The 14,108-nt window shown below is 55.8% G+C and overlaps 2 protein-coding genes across 7 annotated transcripts in view; both read left to right on the plus strand.

Annotated features, from left to right (window-relative positions):
• The first annotated feature begins 212 nt into the window (after positions 1-212).
• On the plus strand, positions 213-6,233 carry CDHR4 (cadherin related family member 4). Its single transcript, XM_029958380.1, has 20 exons — positions 213-270; positions 745-765; positions 900-1,096; positions 1,167-1,329; positions 1,409-1,494; positions 1,612-1,707; positions 2,160-2,263; positions 2,336-2,472; positions 2,552-2,717; positions 2,812-2,962; positions 3,238-3,340; positions 3,557-3,772; positions 3,853-3,992; positions 4,073-4,220; positions 4,294-4,496; positions 4,585-4,724; positions 4,808-4,843; positions 5,859-5,925; positions 6,024-6,054; positions 6,178-6,233. The coding sequence occupies exons 1-20, from the start codon at positions 213-215 to the stop codon at positions 6,231-6,233; spliced, it is 2,319 nt and encodes a 772-aa protein (XP_029814240.1).
• Positions 6,234-7,780: 1,547 nt separating this feature from the next.
• Positions 7,781-14,108, plus strand: part of IP6K1 (inositol hexakisphosphate kinase 1) — a 36,324-nt gene continuing 29,996 nt past the window's right edge. For 2 of the 6 annotated variants that reach the window (XM_018068619.2, XM_008923519.3), the window contains exons 1-2: positions 8,310-8,687; positions 12,537-12,636. The gene's annotated coding sequence lies outside the window, so the exon portion shown is untranslated. Of the gene's footprint in view, positions 7,805-8,163; positions 8,219-8,309; positions 8,688-12,268; positions 12,637-14,108 lie in introns of those variants that run through there. The other 4 variants (XM_018068620.2, XM_018068621.2, XM_018068622.2 and 1 more) reach the window with 4 other exon arrangements.

Here is a 14,108-nt window from a genome sequence, read left to right on the forward strand (position 1 = left end):
CGTGGCGAGGCGGCGTGGGGTGGCAGCCAAACCCCACGGACCGTGGCTGCGAGGGGCGAGGGGATGGGAGAGGGGGCACTAGGGCCGTGCCCTGTCCCTCCCCTGACTGGGTCGGCCACCACGGGTGGGGATGGCCAGCGTGACGCCAGCCCGGGGTGGTGCCCAGCACCCCTGGCAACCGGCTGCAGCTTGTCCCAAACATCCAGCGAACGATGGGCATGCACGAACACCTCACCTTCTTCCTCCTCCTCCTCAGCCTCTATGCCCCAGGTAAGAACAGTAGGGTCACAGTGTCAGAGGCACCCTTTAGCAGAACCTGAGTGGGTGACTGAGAGGAGGGGGAAAAGGGACAGGCTCTGGGGCTGACCTCAGGAAGGGCAGAGGGGCTGGCAGCTGCCTGGCTGGGTTCAAACAGGGAGGGAGCATTGCTGAAGCATCCTCAGGCATTGCCATGGTGTCCTCAGGGCACTGCCTGGGCATCCTCAGGGTATTGCCAGAGCATTACTGGGGCATCTTCTGGGCATCACTAAGGCATATCCAGGCACCACTGGGGCATCTTCAGAGCATCACAGAGGGCACATGGTGTGGTTCCTGGGGTGCCCCGTGTAGGACCAGGAGTTGGACTCAGTGGTTCTGATGTGTCCCTTCCAACGTAGCATATTCTATGATTTTATGATTCCGTGAGTTCTGGGGCTTCTCCAGGACACACTGTGGCAGCCTGGGGTGACACTCTCCTTTTTGCAGGGACTTTCATCAAAGCAACAGGTAAGAACGAGGTGCCCTGGGACCCACTGTACCCAGTAGAGAGACCTGTGCCAGCATGGGCGCCCGGGTGCAGGAGCAGAGCTCCCTAAGCACAGCTGGGTGAGCTATTGGTGGTCCCTGGGGTCTCCTGCCAGCCCTGCCTGACTTGCCATGTGTGGTGACCCTGAGTGAGGACACAGTGCCAGGCACCCGCGTGGCCGAGGTGACCGTGTCCTGCAGCAACATGAGTGGCAGCCCCAATGTCACCCTGGACAGCACGGAGCCCGACCACCCCTTCAACCCCATTGCCATCAGTGCCAACCCCACATCTGCCACTGTGTTCCAGGCAGAGGTGCGGCTGGGGAACAGGGAGTGGGGCAGGAGCCCCGGGTGCCCTGCTGAGTGACATGTCCCCATGGCAGGTGACACTGCGTGCTGGTGCGGAGCTCGATGCCCGCCGGGTGAATCAGTACACCCTGACCCTCCGGGCCGCTTGTCCCGGAGAGGACGAGGTGGAAGAGCGGCTCTTTGTCCAGGTGACATCAGGACAGGTGCTGCGCTGTGACATCCCCTTCACCAGTGCCGGTAGGAACCAGAGGCATGGGGCAGGGGGGGCTGCAGGTGCCAGCTGGCACCAAGCTCCCACAGTCGTGCTCTGCCCCAGGGGGTGACGTGGTGCAGGTGCTGGCGGATGTGGCGCCCCGGACACCCCTGTATGCGGTGCTGCCGCAGCCACTCGGTGGGCTGACGGTGAGTGACAGTTCCCCGGGGGCCTTCAGCCCCCAGAAATGGGAGTAGCTTTGGAGACAGTGGAACCTCAGCTGTGGAGGAGGGGGACAGGGGTTTTCATCACCCTCCTCTCTGCAGTTCAGGCTCCGAAACCATGACACACCTCTCACGCTCACCCGCCGGGGCCTGGTGCTGGCGCCTGACAATGGTTTTGACCCCAGCAAGGACACCCAGGTTGGCACCTGCATCCCCAGGCTGTGTCAGCAGCCTGGGCTTAGCCCCTCCTGGCACTGCCTGCAGCTCTCCACATCCTGCTCCTCTCACTGGGCTCTTGTCTTTCCCTGGACCTTGGAGTGCTCCAGTTCTGTCCCCATCCCCTTCTGCATCTTGAGTCCTGTCTCAGTTCTCATCCCTGTCCCTATTCCTGTCCCCATTTCAGTCTCCAGCTCAACTTATCTCCATCTCCACCTATCTTCCCACCTCTGGTCCTGCTTCAAGCCCTGTTCTTGTCCCTGTCCCCCTCCTCTTCCCTGTCTCTTGTCCCCATCCCATCCCTATTCTTGTCTCTGTGCCCATTACTGTCCTCATTCCTGTGTTCATCCCTGTCTCAATCCCCACCCCGTCCACTTCCCCATCCCTGGTGCCGCTCAGGGCTGTCCCACAGCTGCCCTGGCACTACCCTGCAGATGTTCAAGTTGGAGATTGAGGTGATGGACCGCCATGGGCACAACTGCAGCGGGGCTGTGACGGTGGAGGTGCTGCCATCGCGCCGTCCCCGTGTCACCTTTCCGTGAGTGGGGTCGGGCCAGGCAGGGGGTGCTGGTGGCACCAGGACATACCACACTGCCCACTTTGCCTGCAGCGAGCCACACCGGTCTGTGATGGTGACAGAGGGCATTGGCCCCTGGAAGGTGGTCACACAGGTCCATGCCAGTGGTGAGAATGTCCGCTATGCCATCCTTGCTCCCGTGGCACCCACGCTCTTCACCATTGATGAGGGTGAGCAGGGGGGTGGGGGCCCCAGGGACATCCTGCCCCTGTCCCTGTGCGCAGTGCAAGGCCGTGCCTCCTCCCACAGTGACAGGTGAGATCCGCAGCACCCGCAGGCTGGAGGTGGCCCGTGCCCACCTCCTCATCCAGGCTTACAACGCTCTGCACCCCGCTGACCACGACACTGCCATGGTCAACGTCACCGTGCAGGGGACAGACCACTGGGCACCAAGATGTGTTCCAGCCATCTTCGTGTACGGTTTGGGGAGAGAGTGGGGGTACATGGGATGCTCTGCTGCACCTAGGACATGGGGGACAGGAGCTGAGCTGCTGGCTGTCCCACTGCAGGTCCCAGGTGCCCGAGACAGTGTCCCCAGGCAGCACCCTGGTGACACTGAGGTGCACCGACTCTATTGGCACTGATGAGTGTCTGCATTATGCCCTCGAGGGGTCCCCCGCTTCCCGCTCCCATTTCTGCATGGAGGGGCCACGGCTGAAGGTGAGCAGGGCCTCAGGCAGCGCCCAGGCAAATGGCAAGCCCAGACCCCAGGGAGCCTGGTGGGACAGGGGGGACTCTGTGACATGTGCTGTCATGCTAGGTCCTGGGTCAGGGCTCCTCAGGGCTCCCTGCTCCCCGAGGCCTGCCTCTTCTTCCTGCTTGCTCCCTCCTGTTCCCCTGGCATCACAGTTTGTGGGACACCCTGGCTTTGCAGGACACCCTGGCTTTGCAGAGCATCTTGGCTCTGCCTGACCCTCCCCATCCTGGCTTGGCAGGTCAACACCACCCTGGACTATGACTCAGAGGCTGTGGCCGCTATGGGCTTTCAGTTCACAGCCACCATCGTGGTGACAGCAGGAGAGCAGCCCCCACGGAGCAGTGAGTGCCCGCGTCCCTGGGGTGTGCCCAGGGCTCGCAATGGGGGAGGAGGGAAAAGCCCTTTCCTGATCCGAAAACCAGCAGATCACAAAGGAAACGTTCCTCCCCTGCTGCCCCAGAGGTGCCCACCCCAGGGCTGGTGCCACTGGCCATGTTGCCCAGCTCAGTGTGGGCTGTGGAGTGGCCAGTGTGGCTGAGCTGCCGTGTGCCACACAGCCCGTGTGCCTGTGCTTGTGACGGTGACACCCGTGAATGAATTCAGACCGGCATGCCCCAACAGTGCCACCTTCACCGTGCCAGAGACAGCAGCTTTTGGCAGTGTTGTGGGGCGTGTGGCTGGCACTGACCGCGACTACCCACCGGACAGCCTTGAGTACAGCCTGGAGGGGGAATCCGGCCCAGCACAGCCCTTCTCCATCGACAGCCGCACTGGTGAGCACCTGGCCCCCTCCCCAGCACCCACCACACCCCGTGGCACCCACTGGTGCCCCGCAGCTCACACCACCCCACAGGTGAGATCCGCGTGGTGGGACCCCTGGACTCCCAGCAGCAGAAGAGCTACAGGCTGGTGGTGCGGCTGACAGACACCCGCAACGACCTGGACCCGGCGAAGCGGCACAGCCGCCTGTGCGATGTGTCCGTGCGCCTGCAGGTGCGAGTGTGGCCCCTTGGGTGAACTGCAGGGGTTGTGAGCACTGTGGGTGCCACACCACCACTCCCTGCTCCTGGCAGGCCGTGCCAGACCAGGTGCCAGTGTGCACCCCCGAGGTGCAGGAGCTGCGGATCACGGCTGGGTCTCCAGGCAGCCGGCAGCCTGTCACCCGCCTGGCGTGCCACGGCAGCCCCAACGGTGACACACTGACATACACCATTGTTGGAGGTGAGGAGCAGCCAAACCACGGCACAAACCAACCCTCACCACGGCACGGCACTGAGCAGATCCTCTCATCCAGGCAACGAGGATGGGCGCTTTCGGCTGGAGGGGAACACCGTCGTCTACCTCCCCAATGACCAAGTCGAGCCCCGCACCTTTGTACTACTGGTGGAGGTTTGGGGTGGCTCTGGTGCCCGCCGCCGCAGCACCGTGGTGGCACTGGTGGTGCACGTCACCCCCTGGAGCACTCCAGTGCCACCCAGCACCACCACCCAGCACACGGTGAGCAGAGCCCACTGGCCAGGCAGTGCCCCAGGGTCCACTGAACCCCCCAGCCCTCCCATACCCACTCACTCCACCACCTCTGCAGACGCTGCAGAAGGAGCCGCTGGTTGTCACGCGGACGGAGGTGGTGTGGCACCCACCAGCCTGGTTTGTGGCCGTGCTGACCATCTCTGGCACTCTGCTGCTGGCCACCCTGGGCTGCACGGCCCGGAGCCTGCTGTGCAGGTGAGCCCCAGCCCACAGCACAGCACAGCACGGCACAGGGAGCAAGACCAGGGGCTCATGTCTGCCCTCTGCTCCTCCCACAGGAGCCGGGGCTCTGGCAAACCGTTCCTGGGCAAGAGGTGAGTACTGCGCGGCCAGGGCAGTTATATTGGTAGTCACGGTGTCTTTGCAGGTAGCCAGGGAGACACAGCATGTGAGGGGTGTTTAACACACCCCACATTTGGCTGTGGTCTCTCAGTTGCTCTGCTCAGAGTGAGGGTTCAGCCCTGATGGGAGCCATAGGAGCAAATATAGTGATTTGGTCAGTGGACAGTGATGTTGGTAGCCAGGCTGGGGCACAAACTCTGCAGTGGACAGTGTGGGATGGCACAGTGCTGGTGCTGCTGCCCACTGCAGGGCTGGGTCCCAGCACCAGGGCTGGGTCCCAGCACCAGGGCTGAGGTCAGTGCAGCTCACTAGGGGAGCCCCCATTTGGCAGGGGTGAGCCCCACTTGGCAGGAAAAGCTCCAGGGAGGAGGTGAGCAGGCTGCACACTCCTCCTGAGGATCAATGAGGGTGACAGGCAGCAGAGGACAGAGACAAGGAGACACTAGAGCTGGACCAGCCTGCACAGGGTGTCTGCACAGCAAGGAGGAGACATGCACGAGCATGGGCAGGATAACAGCCACGTCCAGTGGCATAACCACCCTGAGGGGATGCATGGCTGGATCCACGTTCATTGGTGAGATTGGGGACCCAGTGATTGGTGGCACTGGGGCTGTAGTGACCATGAAAGGGAGAAGACTTGGGCACTGGCACCAGGGGGGCTCTGGGGCTGCAGCTCCTCCAGCACAGTGTCCTCTGAGCTCAAACATGTGGAGAAACAAGCAGGTGAGGTGGCAGACCAGATCAGCACCTTCAGGCACTGCTGAAAGGTGCTTGGGGGAGCACAGCCCTGCCACAGTCCCCTTCTGTGCCCGGGGACACATGGACTGGGTAAGGGGATGATCAGGTAAGTGGACAATGGGCTTGACAGGGTGCAGCTGGCAGGGCAAAGCCTGTCTGGCACCCCGCTCCTGACAACATCCCTCGGGGTCAAGGCCAGGGGCCCACCACTGACAGTGTGCCCTCCTCTTGCCCTCTTCCTTCTTGCAGCTCCTGGGATGTGGTGGAGAAGAGCGGGGGCAAGGAGGAACAGGGACACCCACATGCCAACAGCCAGGTAAGCATGTGCCATGGCAGTGAGGGTGGGTGCCCTGCCCAGGAGGCAGGAGGAGCCCTGGGACCCTCAGCACCCTCTCCTGTCTCTCCTCCACACAGGGGCAGTTTGATGGCCGTGCTCAGGACCCACGTGAGTGCCCTGTCCCATGGCCCCACAGCCTTGGGCTGTGTCCCCCAGAGCAGAGGGGTCTGGAGACAAGAGAGATGGGCACCAGACCCCCGGGGCAGTGGCTGAATGCTGCCTCCATCTCAGGCACTGGCAGGGACTATCTCTTCAACAGCGTGACTGGGGCACGGCGCTGGATCTGAGGGGCTTGTCTGGATGAGGCTCCCTGCAACCCACAGCTCCATGTGGGCCGTGCCAGGCACAGCACTGGGCGCTGGCAGACACCTGGTGGGGCCCTCAAGGAGGAGACCCATCCTTTGTGGCTGAACCAACTCCCCATGGGGTGCAGCCAGACCCTGAGCCACCTCAGACAGTGCAGACCTAATAAATGATGTCAGAGATTGCAGGCACTGCTGTGATTGCCGTAGGGAGTGCTGTGGTCAGGCAGTCCCACTGGTGGCTGTCCTGCTGTGGGGGTCATTACTGCCATCTCCAGTCAGGGATGTGGGTGGCACGACTCAGGACAAGGATAGCAGTCACGGCAGTGGAGTTGGCACTGTGAAAGACGTGCTGAGGTCTTTGGCAGGGTCTCCTCTGGTCACAGCAGCATCTCTGTAGCCTGTGGATGTGACCCAGCCGGGGCAGTCTCCCGCAGGGAGGTGATCTGGGGCAAGAAGACTCAATCACGGGTAATTGTGAGAAACTTTTGCCCAGTGTCCCCCTCAAGCTCTTCTTTGCTCCAGGGCTCAGGGGCGCAAGCGGGTTGGACGAGCAGCCGGTCGGCGGAGGGGATGGGTTGATAATTAGAAGGAAAAGTGAATTAGCGTGGGCGCAGGTGAGAGGGACGCTGCAGGAGCTGGGAGCGGCGGGAAGCTTTGAAGGCGCCAGTCAGCGGGAGAGGTGGGAACTTGGCTATTTGAATTTCAAAGGAGGGCGCTACGGGACACCTCCCTGGCAGCTCCCGGGGAAATTAAGCGCTGGCGGGATAAGAGGGGAGACTAATTTGGGAAGTAGGTGGCTAAAAGGAGGGAGGGGGGGCAGAGGCCAGCCGTGAAATTTCACAGTGAGAAGGGTCACCTGTGTGACTCCGCCGGGGGGTCCCCCTCGCCCTGAGACCAAGGGGACCGATGACCGCTGGGGAGTTAAATCCTTTATTGTACCGGAGAGGTGCGTGCTCTGCTGGCGAGACCCGGCTCGGAGTGGCAGCCGGGGGGGGCTCAGGGTGGAGAGCTCAGAGCGGGGGTCTTTGGCGGAGGGGTTCGGGGCTCAGAGCGGGGAGCTCGGAGCCACAGCGCCCGGGACTGCGGGCTCAGCGGGGTCTCCGCCGGGGGTCTGAGCCGCGGGGCGCGGCCGCCCGGCCCGCCCTCCGTGCTCGCGGGTCGCCGCCCATTGGCCGAGCGGCCCCCCTCCAGCAGGCAGTTCCAATGAGGCGGCGGCGGCCGCGCGGCGGGGCGGGGCGCTGGCGGGGGTCACGTGTGGCTAAAACGTGCGCCGCGTCGCGCTGGAAACAGGGGCGGGGCCGCCTGCGCTTGAGGCGAGGGCAACACTCGAACTATCAGCGATGTAGATAAGCACCCGCGGGGCGGGGCTCGGCTCGGCTTGGCGTCGAGGGGCGGCGGGCGGGCCTTGGACGGCGCGGATTGCTATGACGGCCAGCGCCGGCCCGCCTCACCGAGCGCCGCCATCTTCGTTGTTGATTCGCATGGCGGGAGGGCGGCGCTTGGGCTCCGTTCGTCGCTGTCTCGGAGTCCGGCCGGGGGGCAGCGCGGCCCCGGTTGAGCCGCGGCGGGCGGATACAGGGGGCTGAGAGGCGGGGTAGGGGGGTTGGAGCCGGGCGCGCTGCGGGGGGGAGGGAGCGAAAACCGGGCGCGGCCCCCGTTGCGGGAGGGAGAGGGGAAGGGGGTAAAACACAGCTTTCCATGAGGGCGGGCGTGAGGAGGGACGGGACGGGCCGGGGGTGGCAGGGATGCACGAGCGGCCCCCTGAGGTGGGTGCGGGGGGAGCCCGTGTGTCTGGGGTGAGATCCAGCAGTGCCCGAGTGAGGCACGGCCGGGGCGGGGGGCCGGGGCAGGGCAGTGCCCGGCGGGCAGAGCGAGCCTTCCCTCCTTTTGTGCCCTTTCTTCCCTTCCGCAGGAGCTGCGCGCAGGAAGGAGCTCGGGGACCGCGGCGGTAACATGAAACCAACATGGTGAGGAGGCCGGTGGGGCCGGGGGCCCGTCCGCGCTGCCCCCCGGCACGGGAGGGTGGGGGGCCCGGGATCGCTGGGTGCCACCCTGGGTACACCCGGAGCGCAGGTCTGTTCGTGGGTCTGCAGAGCCGGACCGTAACCAGCCGTCCCTGGGGTTTCCAAGGAGGGGTTGGTAGGTGGGACTGACTCCTGTTCATTTTCGAGCTGCTCAGAATTTGAACTGGTCCCAGTCTCCATCCCCCTCCATTTTAAAGCTCGGAATCAGCCTCCGTTTTTCCTCCCAATGATGTGTTTTGGTATGTGCTACCTTTCTCGTTTCAGCCCCGTCTTACTGTGTCTCTGCTCCATCTGCTTTTCCTCCCTTCAGGTTCACCTGGCTTAACTTGGTGTTCAGAGCTTCCAAAGCTGGATTCCACGATTGGCCTTTGCTAATGAAGCGCTGAGTGGTGCTGGAACAGTGTGGGCTTGGGTCTCTGTTCGTTCTTAATGAAATATTTCTGTGAGCAGTAGATCTGTGTAAACTTAGTTGGTAGCTTGTCTCACAAAATAATATGTTGTAATGCCTTGTGAAGGTCTCATCGTAGTGAACTGTCACCTGCAGCTGATATAGGGACATGTGTATATGGTCAGATTTTTGGAGATTTTCTTGGATATTTTTCTTGTTATATGTCACTGAACTAAGACTTTGGTTTCATTTTTACAGAAATCCTATCGAGCTTCAAAGTGTTTTAGAATTAGGTATATCAATTATTAGGTATCGCTGTGCCCTTAAATAGGCCTATTAGGGACATCCTAATCCTGTGTAACAGTTTCTTGTTGTGGAGATTGAGAAGTATTTTTCTGTGGCTGGGTTATTTTAGCACTGATCAAAGGTAAGTGCTTTGTTTTGGAGCTGGAAGGAAAGTGGTAGGTTGTGAAAAGATGAAAATGTGAGCTCTGTAAGGCAAGATAACATTGGGTTGTTCTTTCAAGTGCATCAGACTTGCTTTGTCAATGTTTCAAATCATGCTAATGCAAATTTTTCTTTCTCTTTCTTAGAGGGTGTTTCTTACCCTCCCCAGCTTTTTGAGCACTGCCATTTCCGGGTGCATGGATGAACAGCCTATGCCATCCTGGTTAGAGCCCGTTAGGTGGATCTGAAGTGTCCTTTTCATGGCATTGCCTTTGTTTCCTGTCTGATAAAGACTTTGGGGAGAGCAGGAGAAGTGGTCCTTGGCTCCTTGAGGGGGACGTTTATGTATACAAGGTCCTTACCAGAGGAATCTCTGCTGACCACAGGGGTGGAAAGAGTAGGATATGCTGGTAGTACCCTCTTCTGGACTCTGGTTATTCATTAGGCACCTTGTGGCAGTTTTGTTTGTTTCTTGCATAGAAAAAGAGCAAGTGAGCACGATTATGTGTTGAGATGAGAAGGGGGGACAGTTTTTATGATCTGCTTCTCATTCAGTATGTGGCTTCACAGGCACTTCAGCTCATGTAAGCGTAGACTGCAGCCCACAGGAGGTTCTTGACTTGCTGCTGGGTGCTTGTAAAGGTGGGAATCTGAGTTCCCTCCTTAAAAGTTGATCAAGCTGGAGACAAACTGGCAGTTTTTTTCTCCACAGCTTGGTGTGGGTGCTTAAATGATTTTGCTGGTGCAAGGGAAATGGTGGGAACGTGGGGCTGGTGCTGAAATGGAGTCTTATCCTTGTCCAGAGAAACCAACACTATGAGTGTGTAACAGTGCAGCAGTGTATTTTTCTGTATGTATTTTGTTACAGATAGCTTCAAAGTGCATATTTACATATATTTAAAAATTTATGAAATAGTAGTACCCATGCTTATTTCCTACTTTTGTGAATAGTATCATTGTATGCCTCATCATCAGGTTGACAGTACTGGGCATGTCCTTCCTATAAAAATATTGTAGAAAACAAAAGTAGATGTGCTTTGGGATCCCCTCTCATGACAGATTGTGCAAGTCAAATGACTTGGAAGTTATTCTGTCTTGCATTGCACGTGGTGAGAAGTCAAGGTTATAGTAACAAGCACTCAGAGGTCAAAAAGTACCCAGGCTGGTGTAGTACTTGTGCCCTCAGCCTTCTAAACAAGCATTATGATTTCTTCTTAATCATGCAGTTTTGTGCTCTCCTCATCCCACCCGAGCTGCCTAGTTTGTTTCTTTCCTTCTCTCCTGCACATATGGAGCTCATTCATTTGGGTAAAATTATCACACTCTGAAATGTGACCTTGTTGAGCTTGACTAGTGAGAGATGAGGAGCCCAGTACAAGCTTGGAGCTATTTGTTGACCATCTGCTTACAGGACACAGTGTCTTTGGTTCAGTGGATCACCAGATAATTGTAAAAAGGTTTCCAGATTTCAGTTTTTAGCTGATTTCTCAGTGTCTGAAGGTTGTTGTGACTCTGGTGAGTTCTGGCTGGTACGGTAGGTACGGAGTGGCACTGACTGTGCTTTTCCATTGGGATAAGAAATACAGGTGCTAAGTTTGAAGTTGGATATCTACAGCCCATGTTCCAGAGGAGGTAGAGTTCTTCCATCTGTGATTGAAATACACATACTGAAGCCGTGGAAAATCTGACAGAGGCCTTGCTTACTGCAGTTCACTTCACTTGCTGTCAGTGAATTCCCCCAGTCTGCCCATTGGGAATTGGCTTGTAATGTGTTGGAGATGTGAGCACTGAGTGTTGATGCTGGGATTTATAGTCTCAGAACTCGGTATTGACAGAAGGCTGCAGCCTGATTTGTTTACTCTTGCATTTGACAGTGTCACACTGTCAGTCTTGGTGCTGGACAGGGTTTAGATTTGGACCTGACTTGCAGACTTTGTGTGTGGCAGCCCAGTCAAGCCGTGGCTCTGTGCTTGCTTGCTTATATGTGACTTGCCTAGGAACAACTGCTTTTATTTCTGACTTGCCAGTCTTTGGGAAGGAGTGTGTCAAAAACAAGCCTAGTAAGTACAAAGGGTCCCTAGCGAGCTCTGAAGTGGGTGAGCTGGAGAAAAGGAGCGAAAGAAAAGAAAATGCGGCAGAAACCTCTGCGAGAATCATGTCAAGTATTTGTATGACGTGCTGTAAAGTGAAGGAACCCTTCAGCTGTATGGAGGAGCAGCTAGCAGTCTCCCTCTTTCCTATTCCTGATGTGACAGGAATGCAGAGCAGGATGCTGGCCAGTGTTTAATATCAGGTTTGTTGCTGCTGTCGTAGGGGTGGTGGGGGAGGAAGAGGAAGTGTTTGTGCGTGGCTGCTTGGTTTCTGTTTTGCAGGCATCGCCTGTGCGCGGTGTTGTGCCATTCTGATGTGGCAGCAGCTGTTATTTTTGGCCTTCCCAGTGTGCTGTTCGGGTGGATGTACTTCCTAATAGATGCAGTTCTCTTAATCGGTGTGTTGGGTGCTTGTGCTTCCTATGGATTAGTGCAGATGGTACTGAGGTGCAAGTAATTTGCCATGATTTATTTCTGTAGGCTCATCTGTGTGCATTTTGAGTGGCATTAACTGTGTATAAAAGACAAGCCTCTTTAAGCTTTTATTTTGCATAACCCCATCAGTATGTGGTCAGTGTCATTCACAATGTTTGATCCCCTTCTCTGGGAGTAAAGGAGTAAGCTTTGCTGTTAGAGAGTGCCTCCATCTGTATAATGCTGCCCCTGGTAGTTATAATGGGTGCAGTTGTTTCTGTTGAAAAACAACACAGGCATAGCTGCCATAATTGTATTACTAGAAGATCTGTGTCAACCAAATCTGATAAAAGCAGTGAAAGAGGTTATGAGATGAATGTGCCTGCCCTGGTAGGATGTCACTACACGTGTTTGAGAGCTCTGATAGATAAGCTGTCTCTGATTTAGCTTTTGTAGTTAGAAAGGTTATCTCCTTCACCAGCTGTCCTGCTGCTTTGCCAGACACTACCTCCCTTGTACTGGGGCCTAAGCAGGGCCCGTTCAGCTGCCCTGGTTTAATATACTGTGCTTCAGCCTTTCTTCCTTAATACCATCCGTGCCTTGTGAGCCAGGCCCGGTGAGGAACAGTTGTGCATCCAGCTCTGCTCCACCCGTGGTTGGTGATCTTCAGCTGAGGGTGGCTGAGGCAGCTGGGGACAGTGTGTCCCCTCAGCCCCTCAGTGACACATTTGGTAGAGAACATCTGTCAGAGCCCAGAGCAGTGAGTGAGAGCATTTGCATCCTGAAAGGAACTCGCTGTGAATTCTGGTCCCAGACTTGAGGGAAAACATGCTCTCGAAAGTTCTGAACTGATGAGCAAATGAAGATCTCTATAAAAGCTAATTTAGCACTTGCTAACTCATTTCCATACAACATCTTGCAGGCTGACTTGCTTCTGGGGTCCTACTCCCTCTTGATTGTGAGAGATCGGGTCCATATTCCAGTGACTGCTCAGCCGAAAGAGCTTGGGTGACATCTCTAAGGTAACGTTTTTCTGTTTTGCTCAGAATACATATGCAACCACCTTAAATATCATGCAAAGAGAAATAAGCTGCTTGCCTTTTACCTCTTCCTTTGTAATTTTACCCTTTGAGTAAGGATATGTAAATATGGTTTGTGGGAGTTATGGTCTTACCATTAAGGATACTGCAGGAACACCCAGGTAAGTGTGTTAGCACAGAGTGAAAAGCTCAGTCCTAATCATTCACCAAATCAGTGTCAGTTCTTTGTAATAAGAATTAAACTTCCAAGATTTCAAAACTCACTCATGCTCTAGTAATTCTGGCCATTTAGGTGGCTCATTTGCACTTGAATCACTGTACTATGATTTAAGAACTCTAACATTGTCTGGTTTTTATTTTTCCTTTCTATTGTAAGGTTGGTTTGCTGAAAGTTGATAAGGCTGACTTCATAGTCTTCCAGGCTCAAAGAGGTTACTTTGTGCTGTCCTAAATTTGGAAGAAAGTCTGGCATATCTGTTTTCTCCCAGTTCTTTGTCAACAGAGATAAGACTCAGTAGTAGTAGCTATGGTTTAAGCATGACTGAGGCAGACTCAAATGACATCGTTTTATGGAGGCATGGCATGTTTAAATAGTAGCTGTGTCACACAGATGGTCTTTGTTGGTTTAAAGTGCAACAGGTAATGATCAAAGATGCTGAGCTCCACAACTACCTTCCTGGGGTAGGGAGAGGAAACATGGTGCCCTCTCTTCAGGGGATGCTCCTGTGTCTTTGTCACAGCTGGCTTAAATACTGATCTAAAGGTGGGCTACTTACTGTATAGCTCATATATTCTGCTCTGACATTTCTTTTTTTTCTTCGTATTCTGACCTGCATTTTCCCCATTTTTTTAAACTTATAGAGTGGGTTAATGCAAGATATCACGTGATCTTTAATTTCAATTAACATCATTTGCTGTTGGTATGGAAGTATTGTTAAGCATTTCCGAAAGCGAGTTTAGAAATCTTAGAAAGGGCACAAGAAGATAGGGCTGGCTGTTTGTTCTGTGTCCTTTGACAGTACTGTCTAAGCAGCTTAAGCACGTGTGGGGAGGCAGTCATGATCTCATTACAGCTAACTATAGGCGATAAGCAGCTTTGAACACCAAAATCAGTGCACCAGTGAGTGCAGATGTCAGTGAGTTATTTAAAGCAAGAAGGATTTGGGAGAGAAGCCTGGGGGCTACATAGTCCCGTGTCTTACTCAGTGGCTCAATCAAACCAGAGAGTAACTTCCATGAAATTGCTGGAGCTATTGCAGAAGGTGAGGTGTGGTGCTCTTGCGTTGTTTTGAGTGCTGTTGTGGGTTGTGAATAAAACTGGTGAAGGCTTGGAGCTTTGGAAGGAGCTCACACCACTTGCTGCCTGGTGGAAGGTATATTTCACTTTTCCAGACTCTGGTCTGTGTGCTGTGTGGCAGATCTGAGGAAGATCTGCCTGTTGGATTCATGGGTAT

Source organism: Manacus vitellinus, unplaced genomic scaffold, assembly GCF_001715985.3.
Source record: "Manacus vitellinus isolate BGI_N305 unplaced genomic scaffold, ASM171598v3 scaffold_14_pilon, whole genome shotgun sequence".
Classification (NCBI taxonomy): domain Eukaryota; kingdom Metazoa; phylum Chordata; class Aves; order Passeriformes; family Pipridae; genus Manacus; species Manacus vitellinus.